We start from the raw sequence: 13590 nt of genomic DNA on the forward strand, positions 1-13590 counted from the left end.
CATAAGCCTATGCAAACAAAGGGTAGAAGGTAATGGCTTAAAGGTGGTTCATTTGAATGAGAGACAGACATGAGTAGAGCTATAGTGGCTAAGAGTTGACTATCAACTTGCTAGACTTTAGAACCACACAGGAGATGGGTCTTTGTGTATGCCTTTGTGGAATCACCTTTATTCCAGTCATTACACGGAAAGAATTCCTGGCTAGGATCCTGGATGTAGAGAATGGGCTCAGAGTAGCAGTAGCAGCATGCATGCATCACTCTCTGTTCCTCATTGCAAAGGCACTGTGACCAGCTGCTTTAAATTCCTGCCACCGTGAATTCAAACTCCATGATTCAAACTACCATGAACTTTAAGCCAGAATAAGCCTTTTCTGCCTTAAGAAACTAAGACATATTATTTTTCAGAGATGTCCCCATCCTAATGCCCTGGATTCTGTGAAAATGTTACTTTGCCCAGCAAGAAGGATCCTTAAGGGTGATTACATAAAGGCTCAAGGAAGAATTACCCTGTATGATCCAGGTGGTCCATAGAAATCACAATGATGACTGTGGGTAGGCAGGAGTGTCTGAAGACATCAGTGAACTACAAGCCTTGCATATAAAGAAACAGGCTATAAGCCCATGAATAAGGTAGACACCAGAACTTGGAAAAAAGAGTCTTTTCCTGAGCTTCCAAAAGGAGCTGACCCTACTCATGGTTGCTTTGACCACTAAAGACTTCTGGTCTAATGCAATATAATATTAAAAATCTGAGCTATTTTAAGGCACTAAAGTTGTATAAATTTGTTACAGTAACAACAGGAACATAGTATAACTACACCTCGGAAATACATAATGTATTATCATTGTCGAAGAATAAACTCTGTATGTGTCTATCACTCTTTCTTATATTACAAGAAGTGGTATCTGTTTTGGAATGGGCCAGGGAAGTTGGCAATTGTGCCTAGCCAATTTTGGAATGATTTTGTTCAATTATTTATTTTTGGGAGAATGGCCCTCCAGTGTAAGAATAGAGTGCTATAGAGCAGGATGTGAGAAGAAGAGATGGTGTTCAGCATAATGAGTTAAATGTCAGTATTAGCAAGGGCATGGAAAAGGTCAGAACTGCACTGGATGGAAATCACACTTCTAGAAGCTCAACAGAATAACGGGGACTATGCAAATCTCTAACGCTAAGTTCAGAAAACCCTCTATGTGCTCTGAAGGAGTGCAGTCATCATACAGTGGGCTGCCTTGTGGGTCAGGAATGAAAAGCTTTGCTGCCAGTAGATCAAGGGTCTTACTTTTGGGTAAACACAATTTTGAATGAAATATCAATATGGAGTATAGACAGCCTAATTTATTACTTTAGTAATAGTTAGAATAAAATGAGGTCCTTATTCAAGCAACCACTAGCCCCAAACACAAACAGCATTGAGCATTTCTATGCAGATGCACTGCACGTCCACTTTGCAGGTGCATAATCTGTAGCTGTCCTGAGATGCTCTTGGAAACACATGAGCCTAGGAGGAGAGCTGCAACACCATTGTTTTACTTAAGAAGTTTCTACACAGACAGTGCACTGCACAGAAGCTGTGAACTGTTCTATTTCTAGTCTAGCTAGCCTTATGACTCAAATGAGGCCTCCAGCCAAATAGTCATGCCAGACACTTGCTTGGTCTCCCAGGATAGCTGGTAACCCAGAGCGAGCTGGGTGCGTGAGGGAGCTCCTGGGGAGGCTTGACAGTTCCTCTCTACTGCAGTCATGCATTTGGCTGTCTGGCCTTTGTTTCTGTTCTAAGTAGGATAACCTGAATAAAAGTTGGGAACGTAACTCTCTCCCTACATTTACAGGGAAGAATACAGTTCTGGTTGATAGGTGAGCCCACAGTGTGAACCACTGCTCATCATTTTGGGAGCCAGGCTGTATTTACACTGAAAAGCCAATTATGGATAAGAACAGTTTTGTATCAGAAAAATACATTTCTTTTTACAATTGTGTTATTAATGACATAGCAGACATCATATCTTACAACTCATTTTTACTGAAAAACATTTAAAACTATATTGAAAGCAAAAAAAAAAAAATAGGTGTGATTTGGTTCAATAATCAAACAAAAAAAATGGTGCAGGGATGTAAAGCTACCTTCAGTGCAGATGACAGTCCCTTCATCTTATCTTCCTGTCAACACAATTGTCTATCAAGACAGGAGTAGGTGGATTATAACCCACAGGCCAAACAGGAGGTTGCTGCCATCTGTTTTTGTTCATGCCACAAGCTAAAAGTAGCTCAAGCAAAACGTAGAAGAATATGTTATTACACGGGAGTATTTTGTAGAACCCAGTTGAAGGATTATCCATCCCTTTGGATATTGTCTATGAACACTGAACACATGGTATAGTCCAGGATCGCAAGTAAGAAATAGCCACTTGCTGGTGCTTCATAGCAAAGGCGTTGCCCCTAGGTTAAAAACTGAGGCTACAGAACCAGGGCACCATTGTCCTGTACCATATGCAGTTGTAATTTAAACTCCCTACGCCTGCTCCCTCAGCTTCATGCACATTATAGGTGACTGCAGGGGCTGTACATGATGTGAAGGGCAGCCCTGAACTCCTGCAGAGGTAAGCATAATATTTTAACAACTGCTGTTTATGATAACTGCAATTCCACTAATGTGTCTGTCTTCTCCAGGTGTGACACTCTACCTACTTCAACTTTTCTGGACATTATGGCTGATGGTCATTTATAGTTTCACCAGCTTTAAAAATGATTTTCTCATTAATTGGTCTGGATACTTTTTAAAAGTGTCCCAGTCTTCTTCCCAAATGAAGATAGTCATCAATTACTGTGACACAATAATGCCCATTAATTACTAGTGTACAACTCAAAGAACAGTCATTTTTAAAAATCAATATCTTCTTCTATCCTCATTTCTCAAAACCATTTCCAGAAATGTATCCCAGCAAGAGACTTTGGCAGTTGGGATGATGATCTAGCCTAGATCTGAATCCCTCCTTGACAGTTAAACCAGGACTCCAGAGGCCACATACAAGGCAACTGTCAATCAAGAGAGCACTTGCTCACTTATATTCTGACTTCTTTATGTTAATTCACCTAAAGATTCATGGACACAAAAGATTTTCGACTTATTAGTCTAATCTAAGTTCCAAAATAATTTCTAATCATGAAAGTGGACAACTTGCCATAAGTTTCCTTGATCAGGGTGTCTTTATTTCACTTAGAAAGGCTGCAAATACACCCAGTTAATGTATTAAATATGAAAAGGCTTGCTGAGGAGACTCAATTTATTAATGATTCAGGAGAACTTCCTAAAACATCTATTTGGAATTCATTTATAATTTATTTCACAGCTTAGCTTCAGTTCCCACAGGGCAAATATTTATCAAATATTACTCTGTTTTAAATCCCCCCTTTGTATTTTCTCATAGATGAATATTCTTTGCGCCCGAATATAGTCTAAACTTCCTTAAAGTACCCATCCATCTACTGTAGTTTAATGTGCATTTCCTGATAAGATGACAGTAATGGGTTTTTGGATACAGCAGAGTGCAGCGTGCAGCCAAACAAAAGAATAATTACTAAACATAATGGCTGGCTCCAAATTGAACAAGAAGCAGTGAATCTATCATAAATATTTATTAGAGAGTAACCATGGTAATTAATAAGTCCAGACATCAACATAAGGGAATAAACTGTCACCTTAATATCCAATCATGGCAAGTAAAACCTCACCACTGACCTCCTGGAGAGACACAGTTGACCAAGCAGAGCATCTTAGAATGAAAACCAGACAGTCAGCGGAAGAGTAGAGTGAACTAAAAGAATGTGACCTTGAATCTGGCTGCATACCATGAATCCCTGAAGCAGTGACAGGGTCCCAAAAGTGTATCCCTGTTGCCAGCTAAAGTCGAAGTGTATATATAAAAAAATAAAATAAAACACACACACACATACACACACACAACTTGGCTCTGACTTTAACTCTCTGAAACTATGTTGATGTTCCTTAAGGTCTTTCCTCATTAACCACAGAGCAGAGACAAAAACTTATTTAAAAAGTTGTGAAGACTATTGCATATGCCAGCACGATTTTGCTGAAAGGACCCTGATACAGCTGTCTCTTGTGAGGCTATACCAGTGCCTGGCAAACACAGAAGTGTTCCAATAGCTCACAGTCAGCTATTGGATGGAACACAGGGTCCCCAATGGAGAAGCTAGAGAAAGTGCCCAAGGAACTGAAGGGGTCTGCAACGCTATAGGTGGAACAACAATATGAACTAACCAGTATCCCCAGAGCTCTAGCTGCATATGTAGCAGAAGATGGCCTACTCGATCATCATTGGGAAGAGAGGTCCCTTGGCCTTGCAAACTTTATATGCCCCAGTACAGGGGAAACACCAGGTCCAGAAGTGAGAGTGGGTGGGTAAGGGGAGCGGGGAGGAGGGTATAGGAGACTTTTGGGATAGCATTTGCAATGTAAATGAAGTAAATGCCTAATAAAAATTGGGGGGGAAAAGTTGTGAAGATACAGCTGTGATAGTACACTGGATAATGTGCTGAGTGTAGAGTCCCAAGTAATGTGCTCATTCCCCAGTGAGTAGTTTGCTCTATCTGGCATTGCAGTGTCTATAACTCCTGGAAACTTCGTCAGTATATCCTCTATGGTCCCTTTATTTACTATTGTAATAGATATACCAGAGGAGTGGCATCACCAAACTAACTGCAAAGCTAAGAGGTTCAGAACAAGAGGTCAAACCCAGGTCAAACTGTGGCACTTCTTGACACCTTCTGCAGAATCAGAGGATTAGTTAGGGAAGGGCAGAGAATGAGGAAAGCGTTTACACATACTCAACTGATACATTCAAAGTACATTCAGCGCTCCCCCTCTTCCACTCCTCTGTCCATGTGATCAGTGTCTATTATGGGCCAGTAATTAAAAAGAACTGGAAAGACACAGACTTTGCAGGAGAAACATCACAGACTGCTGAGATCAACACACCAACTGAGGAATGTAGGAATTGCCAAGAAAAGATATCAAAAGGCTTCAAATACTTTCTCACCAGCCAAAGACCTTCAGCCTCTGTACACAAGAGATGGGAGAAAAACCCAGTCCTCATTTTGATGCCTTTTCTCTGGAGGGACACTGAGAAATGGATTTTGAGCTAATACTTTTGACTCCTGTGTCTTGTTAGCAAATGGTGAGCTCACGGATCTCCCCTGTACCTCATAGGGCAAGACAAGTATTTACCCATCGACGGGACTGGCTGAAGGAAGGCAAGAAATAGAGTCAAGCTCTGCCAAAAATAGGCAGCAAGAAAATTGGCCAAGGTTATGTGTGAGACCTCAAGACTTTTAATTATATTTCAAAGCTGGTACCTTTTGATGGACTACATGCTATATTCATTTATACAAATACATCTTAATTTAATTCTAAAACCCTAAAGGCCTTCTATTATTCCAAAGACCACAGAGATAAACAATAATGGCTTTGATACTTTCACAAGTACTTCATATTCTTTTGCTTCCACTAAGAACAGTTTGCATGAATTACAAAGAATAACAAGAAAAATGAAATACTGCATTGAAGTGATCAGCTAAGTACTAAACTTTCAAAAGATTTTAAAATCTCAATGCTGAGATGGCAAATGAGAAATATAATAAACTCACTCAAGGAGATAAAGTTTTTCAAATTATATTTTTAAGGTAATAAATAGGTCAATTCAAGACATTAATATAATAAGCCGACAACAAATAAGTGGAAAGCAGAATACATTTCTTAGAAATATCAATAAAATATTCCCTTAATAAAAATCTAGATCATTTTGTATGTTATGAAAACCACAATGCAATAAATTTAAAATGAAATCTAGTAACTAAACATGCCAGTTATAAATGTGAAACTATTGTAGAGCCAATGTGAGAAGATATTTGTGTTGCCACCCCAAGTGCCAGGAAGCAACCAGGAGCCACAATGAGACCAAGGCACCACACTTAAAATGAAATGTAAGATACAATGTTGATAGCCAAGGCACCACACTTAAAATGAAATGTAAGATACAATGTTGATAGCCAAGGCACCACACTTAAAATGAAATGTAAGATACAATGTTGATAGCCAAGGCACCACACTTAAAATGAAATGTAAGATACAATGTTGATAGCCAAGGCACCACACTTAAAATGAAATGTAAGATACAATGTTGATAGCCAAGGCACCACACTTAAAATGAAATGTAAGATACAATGTTGATAGCCAAGGCACCACACTTAAAATGAAATGTAAGATACAATGTTGATAGCAAGGTATTATGGGAGACAACAGCTACCTGGTTCCCTGAACAGACTTATTTTATTTGTCAGAAGAACAAAGAACCCCCACCACGTGTGGGACTCACTGGTACAACCCCATGCTTGCCTCTGAATTTCATCAAACCCGTGTACCTGCAACTGTATCAAAAATGAATTATTCAAATGAAAGATAAAGCAAATGAAATAAAGTTTCCTTTTAATTGTATCAAAGTGCCATCAAACAAATACATTTTTAATATAATGTGTATTTAAATCATTTTACTTCATCGGTTTTATTACTATGAAAACAAAAAAAGCAGAATACATTTCTTAGAAATATCATGTATGTGCTTGGATGGAGAAGTTGTTTTTAACTATTATTCCTTACAAAATATAATGAAGCCAAGCTGGCAAATGCTTTCTACTCCCTGTAATGAAAAAGACCAAGTGATTTTATCTTAGAAAAAAAATTCATTTCAGAGATGTGTCTTCAACAAGGACAATACAGAAGTCTGCTCATCAGCTCTTTGATTCAGCTCAAACTATTTGGCTATAGTGTCCAAAATGCATTCTATATGTGTGTGTGTGTGTGTGTGTGTGTGTGTGTGTGTGTGTGTGTGTGTATGTGTGTGTGTATATATATAAATATACATATATATATATGTATATATATAATACATTTCAGATATATATGAAGAAGAAAACACAGACTTATAGAAATTATGACAATAATTTCAAGAAAATATTGATAATGCCAACAAAAGGGAGAAAAAAATATTTTTTTAAAAAGGAAGAACTTACAGAATGTCTAAGTAGAAACGTCTTAGAGTTTAGTTATGATTCTGTCCAACCCAGAGATTGCTTATTTCAACATAAAAATACCCTAAGACATGCAAAGAGAGCAGAAAGGAGTGGGAGGTTTTAAAGCAGTACTCCATAGTCATTCTGTGAGCTACATGGCCTCCTGCCTTAAGGAAACTATTTCCATCCTCTATTTGCTGAAGTCAGTCATCAAGGCTACATCCATAATGGCTTTTCCCCACAGAAAAACTTTTCTCCAGCCAAAAACTACTCTGCATTAGAACTAAAATCTGAGGAAAATAAAGAGGAGGTGACAAGATGGCGAAGGCACAAGAGATGTTGGGAAGCCAACATAATAAGGTAAAGATGTACCTTTACTCTGTAGTCATCAACATCGGCAATGGTAGCAACACGAATCAACCGGGGGTTCCTTTTGTCGACAGCTTCCAACTTCATGTTTGGCAAAAAACCATGTGGAGTCCTCTGCAACATCACAGCACAAGAAGTCAGTGAAGCAGGCAAGCCAGGTGCCCACAACATCCCAATGGAAGAAGTTAGTGAAATTGGAAAGCCAGGTCACTGTTCCAGCATCATGGTTATGGTACAAACACACAGATCTTTAATGATTAGTTTTAAGAGCACGTAGGACATTATGCACATTTTCAAATCACTGCTATGGAAATCTATTAGTAGAAAGAAAATTTTGGACATTTTTGAGATAACCATATAACACAGAGATGGGTTCAGTTATGAATTTTACCATCAAGGTTTGAAAGGTTCTTAACTACATACAGTCTCTCTATTCATTTAGGTTGTTTTCTGAGATCAATATAAAATAAGATTGTCTACTCTTTTTGCCGCCCATGTAAACTGTGTGTCTTAAAAGGCAGTCCATTTATTTAGCAAATCACTCAAAAAGATAAACACGGTGTTTTCTACATTTAAACTTTAAATACTCTTAGAGAGAAGCTGCTTAAAAGTTCAAGTTAAGAACTCTCTTAAAATCTAACCACTATGTAATTTAAAGCCACTTAAGTTCTTCTTTCACCAACTCACCTAGGACTTTAGATTTGAGTTTTAAAATATTTGGGACCAAAAGTCCATAACGATAAGAATACAAACAATAAAGGAAACAGGATAGGGAACCCACTGGGTGCGGTGGGTGTCCTAAGAAATGTAGTGGTCAAAAGTAAGACTACTCTAATGGTTTTTAGAGGTTAACTGAAGGCTTCCTGTCAAAAGCCATTTCATGTGAAAAGAGTTCAGCTGAGTTTATGAAGAAATGAAATCATACTGAATTCCTCAAGTCTAGAGGTGGTAACCATAAAACAAAATTCTATAAATATGTGAGTTATAAATAGTTAAGCCATTATCCAGTATCTGGTAAACTGCAGCACAGCTTTTATGCGAGTATATTTTCTTTTGAAAGCATTACTACACCTACTAAATGAGCTGTGTCTGAGAAGTCTCCTTCTCTCTCCCAGATTGGTATTCTCCACAAGGAAGTTAATTGGTCCACATTGTAGATGTCAAATGTACATATTTGAATTGAATTCTAGATAACCCATGACAGGTTTTACAGCTAAATATTTCTATCATTTTATTCATTCTCTAGGAAAAATCAAGTAAAGATATGGAAAAGGGCAAGAGAGAAAGAGAAGCTATCAGATATTTGGCATGTTTGCTATGAAAGCTTTGATGCATTGAAACTCCTGTAACCTTGGACCCCTGACTTCTTTCCTCTGTGTACCTACATCCAGCCATTAAACCCTCTCTTAGAAAAATAAAACAGTGTTTTGTTTTGAATCTTATCTAGTCACCAGAATGATTAAAGGTAGGCTTTTAACACCCGCACTTGGAAGGTAGAGACAGATGGGTCTCTGTGAATTCAAGGGCATCTTGGTCTACATAGAGAGTTCTAGGACAGTCAGGGATACACAAAAGTAAGTCAAGTCAGGAGGAGAAAAATCAGAATTTAGAAAAAATTGTTTTTTTTTAAATCACCAATTTAGAACAGATATATTTCCAAACTGTATCACTTCTATATGTAAAATGATTTACAAATTAATTTCTACCTAATTATACTCTGAGTAAGCAAGGGTAAATCTGAACCCTTAAACATCAGTATTTTTATAACGGCTAGAACAAATACTGCCCTCATATATATAAATCTATGCTCACCAGATTCCATCCACTGTCTCACCTATTTGATTATGTTACCATCATTATCCAAGGAGTCCATGAACAAAAGACACAGAAAATCCGGAATTCTCAACTCAGTGGGCCCAGAAATGGGCTTCAAGTTCTTCACCTGCAGTGGCTGATGAGACACTCCAGGTTAGCACCTCTATGTCCTTTGTGATTCCCTATAAGGAATTGTTCTCTATGTGCAGGAATGTAGGACAACAGCCCGTAAGTACAATGGTGCAGCGTTATGCAAAAGTGAAGCAAGTTGGCTATGAAATCAGCACCTGGATTTAAGAACTAGAGGTAGATAGATCAGCAGCAGCCCGGCTCACCTGCTGCATGAAGGTGACAGTTGGGTACCACAGGAACTCACCATGCTAAAGGCCTTGGCGGGCACTGCCTTTGCTTGAGAAGCTCGCAGGTAGTCTGTCCAGGAAAAGTTATCTGGATCAGGATAACCTGAGGAAACAGGTACACACACACACACACACACGTCAGAGGATTCCTCACAGATCCCCCATGTACTATGAACAACAGTCACCTGAAGACTCACTCTGTATCATTGGAAGTTTATATTCTCTTGCTTCTGTCTTACACTCAGCAGTTTAGATTCTCTTAGGCTACTGCTTGAGAGGACCAAAGCCCATGTGCACAAGCACTCACTGAATACTTAATGTGTTTCACTCACTAAGGACAGGTGGTTTTGCCAACACTTGGTAGACTGAAGTGGCAGCCAGGACTCTGATTCCCCAAAGTTAGGCCCCTTAGGACTTGGATAAAACCTAGAATCATCCATCTGACCTGTGCCATGAAGCTGAAGAAAGGGTCTAAGAATCTTTCCAATTCCTCCCATAAAGCTATACCTGGTTGAGGTCTATTCTTGTTACTAAACTGTGTAGCTTCAGTGTTGTAAAATAGCTATACTTACCTTTGCATTTTATTTTATTTTATTTTATTTTATTTTATTTTATTTTATTTTATTTTATTTTATTGTTCTGGCTTTCTGAGACTAGCTAATACTACATAACCCTAGTGGTCATCTTGTCTCCACCTCCTGAGGGCAGGGAATACAGGAACAGGGCACATATGGAAAGTAGCCTACCACCAATTTTAGAAGTATACATAATGTTTAAATACATATTACACATTTAAATGCACATATTTGACACTTTCCAATACAACAACCTAATTTCTTTTTTTAAAAATATTTTTATTAGGTATTTTCCTCATTTACATTTCCAATGCTATCCCAAAAGTCCGCCATACCCTCCCCCCCCACTCCCCTACCCACCTACTCCCACTTTTTGGCCCTGACATTCCCCTGTACTGGGGCATATAAAGTTTGTAAGTCCAATGGGCCTCTCTTTCCAGTGATGGCCGACTAGGCCATCTTTTGATACATATGCTTTGGCCACGTATGTTGGTACTTTTGACGTAACTGTTCTTTTATTATTAAGTGCCCTTGTCAGAGTTGTATTTGTGTTATGTTATTCTCCTCTCCTTCATTTGCAGTAGTAATTAATAAATTACATTTATTTATCAGTGTTATCTCTCCTCCTCTCTCATTTCCCTAATCTTACTGTCATCCAATTAGTTTTATTTTAAAGTTGTTTTAATGAACAGAATTACAAAATATTTATTTTTATTTTCTTAATGAATGAAAGTATTTCATATTATGAATCTATCATTATTGCCCCTGAATACAGTATTAGAAAAAATCTATACAGCTGTGTGAATGAGTGCTCTTTTATTTCTACCTACAAAGTTACAGCTAGCTAAATCATTGTCCAAATGTGTAAGAGGTATTCCGGGTGGTTAAGGGTTTGTGCTTAAATATTTAAAATACCAAGTGTGAAAGGGAATAGGAAGGTAGAGTTGATAGAAGGGGGACATGAGAAACAGTGGGGGGCTTTAGTTGTGGATTGGAAGAATCATATAGAAAGAGGGAGGAAGGGAGGGAAGGAGGGAGGGAGCGAGGGAGGGAGGGAGGGAGGAGGGATGAATAATTCTAAAGATTCCTAAGAAAGACATAGGAAGTCATATTGTTTTATGTTTATCTGAAATCACACACAAACACAATACACTTAAATATGCTAAGCACACATATACACACAGGGGCACACACACAAAACACTATTGTTGATAATGTTTACCCCAAGAGCCATCAACAGTCTAACAAAACCCTAATTCCAGGTGTGAGAAATCGAGTCACTGGTCATTGGAGTCTCAGAGACTCCCAAAACAGTGCAGGCTCTTGCCTTTGTGCATAGTGCCCCCCCCGACCCCCAGCCCCCAGAAGGTGAAGGTAAGTCCCTGCAGCTGAAGACACCTAGTTCTTCAGACAGAGAACTCAAATATGAGATTTCTTTCTGGTGTAATCAGAAACCAACAAAAACTCAACATGTGTAGGTTGAAAAGCTTAAAATTAATATGCAATAATACAATCTGGCAAGTTATTCAGAAATCGCTTCTTTTTCCTAACCAAATATATAGGATGATTGGGAGGAAAGTAAGAGAAGGGGGAAATGATATAATTATATTTTAATCTTAAAAGGTAAAATAGTTTTTAAAAGCCCTTTGATTGCATACTAAAGTCTCCACGAACTTCCCTGTAATTTCCCAGTATTGCTGATCATTTCCTTCATTTTTAAGCATTGTTAAACATTTTATAGGAAGCATATGTAGAAAATGTAAGTTAAACAGATGCCTGAACACTGTTTGCAGCCTACATACAGTCAGATCTAGATTCAGACAAGACTATCCTGGAATCTTCCAAGCACCCCACTATTACTTCCTTCTGTATAGTACTCTCCTCCAGAGAAAGCCCACACTCCCTTCCAACCAAAGACTGGCATTGTATCGTTGCCTCTGTGTTTCGCCATACATAAACACCACCACACAGCTGGAGCCCATGTGTAGCAAATATATGGCACTCCATGGTACTTTGTGAGTACCTGTAGGACACATAAAATTCAGCTCCTGGTAGGTTGATCTTTAATACTTTGATGCTTAGGAGTGACAAATAGGTGAGCTCAGAGGATCTTGGAGCATGCATCCCTACCATTCTGAGCAGAACTCCAGGATAAAGGTCTTTTCTGTTCCTGCTACTTGTCTTAGAATCACCACGGGACTGGGATGGCATTAGTTTATCACACTGCCTAGTGGTTCAAGCCGAATGAATCCTGGATAATACTAATTTATAGCCATCCGGTTGGGATTGGTAATGCCAGAGAAATAAGGGAAATGCACCACTCGCATGTTTTTCCCTATAAGAAAGGCCCAATGCATGGGTAAGATCAGATTCAGGCTCCTGATAAGTGGATCCTTGATTATTTATTCTCCGGAAACCTAAGCAGAAACATATTTTAAGCCCTATAATATTGATCTGAACGTATTGGAATCAAAAGGCACCAGCACAAGTCACTATAGCCCTAACTAACTTCCTGGCCTTGGTGACCTTCCCATGGAGACGTATAATGATAACCAACACTCTACTTGCAGACAATGAAAGACCCAGATGTCATGGAGTGTAAACGTGATGGGCAGAGACTCCATTTAATAGCCAGTAGTACAAGGGATCTTCCAATAAGGTGTGGATCCAATCAGGATAGAGGAAATACAGATCCTAAACACCTAAACACGTACATCGAATAAACAAAGCAGCATGCTAACATGAACCAGTCACCCAAGCGGCTTGAATCATGGATAACGCCAAGGGAAAGCTGCCCACCAGATTGCACAAGTAAACAAAGCACTCCATGCTCAGCTTCATACAAGAACACCATGCTTTGTTAGAAAGAGATGCCTGACACTTTATGTGACTCATCCAAAGGGAAACAAGTCAAAGCGAGATCTACGCTGGAGCTCCTGTCTCCTGGCCTGCTGTGCCAAGGCTTACTGAGGGCTACTGTACCTCTGTAAGATCCCCCACCCTGACCCTGGTCAAGAGAAAATACTGAGAAAACAAGGAGGTTGGGTCCAGTAGCAACTAAGCGCTGGATGGTTTGTCTTAGTATCCTAAGAGTGTGGATTACCCAACATGCCTAGCAGACAACACTCATTCATCACTCTGTTTTGGTTTTTGAGGAGAACTAAAGGATGCCTGATGCTCATCTCTGCATGCACACCTCTGGCAGGAAAGCTGTTCCAAACAGAAAGCCCAGGCCTCCTATAGGAAAGTCATTCCAAACAGAAAGCGCTCCCATAGAAGTCTATGGAGGAATGGGGGAGGGGAGACATTCATTGACCACAAATCATGTGATCACTAAGGGTCCCATGCCAACCCTATATGATGTCGAGCTAGCCTATGAT

The 13590-nt window shown here is 39.1% G+C and overlaps 1 protein-coding gene across 1 annotated transcript in view; it reads right to left on the reverse strand.

Moving 5' to 3' along the window:
• Positions 1 to 13590, reverse strand: part of L3mbtl4 (L3MBTL histone methyl-lysine binding protein 4) — a 366608-nt gene that overhangs the window by 186636 nt on the left and 166382 nt on the right. Inside the window, exons 10-11 of the mRNA XM_085833147.1 lie at positions 9653 to 9738; positions 7465 to 7575 (exon numbers count right to left, since the gene is read on the reverse strand). Of these exons, the coding sequence (XP_085689273.1) occupies positions 7465 to 7575; positions 9653 to 9738 (197 nt within the window). The remainder of the gene's footprint in view (positions 1 to 7464; positions 7576 to 9652; positions 9739 to 13590) is intronic.

Source organism: Mus caroli, unplaced genomic scaffold, assembly GCF_978045245.1.
Source record: "Mus caroli unplaced genomic scaffold, Mus_caroli_1 scaffold_18, whole genome shotgun sequence".
Lineage (NCBI taxonomy): Eukaryota > Metazoa > Chordata > Mammalia > Rodentia > Muridae > Mus > Mus caroli.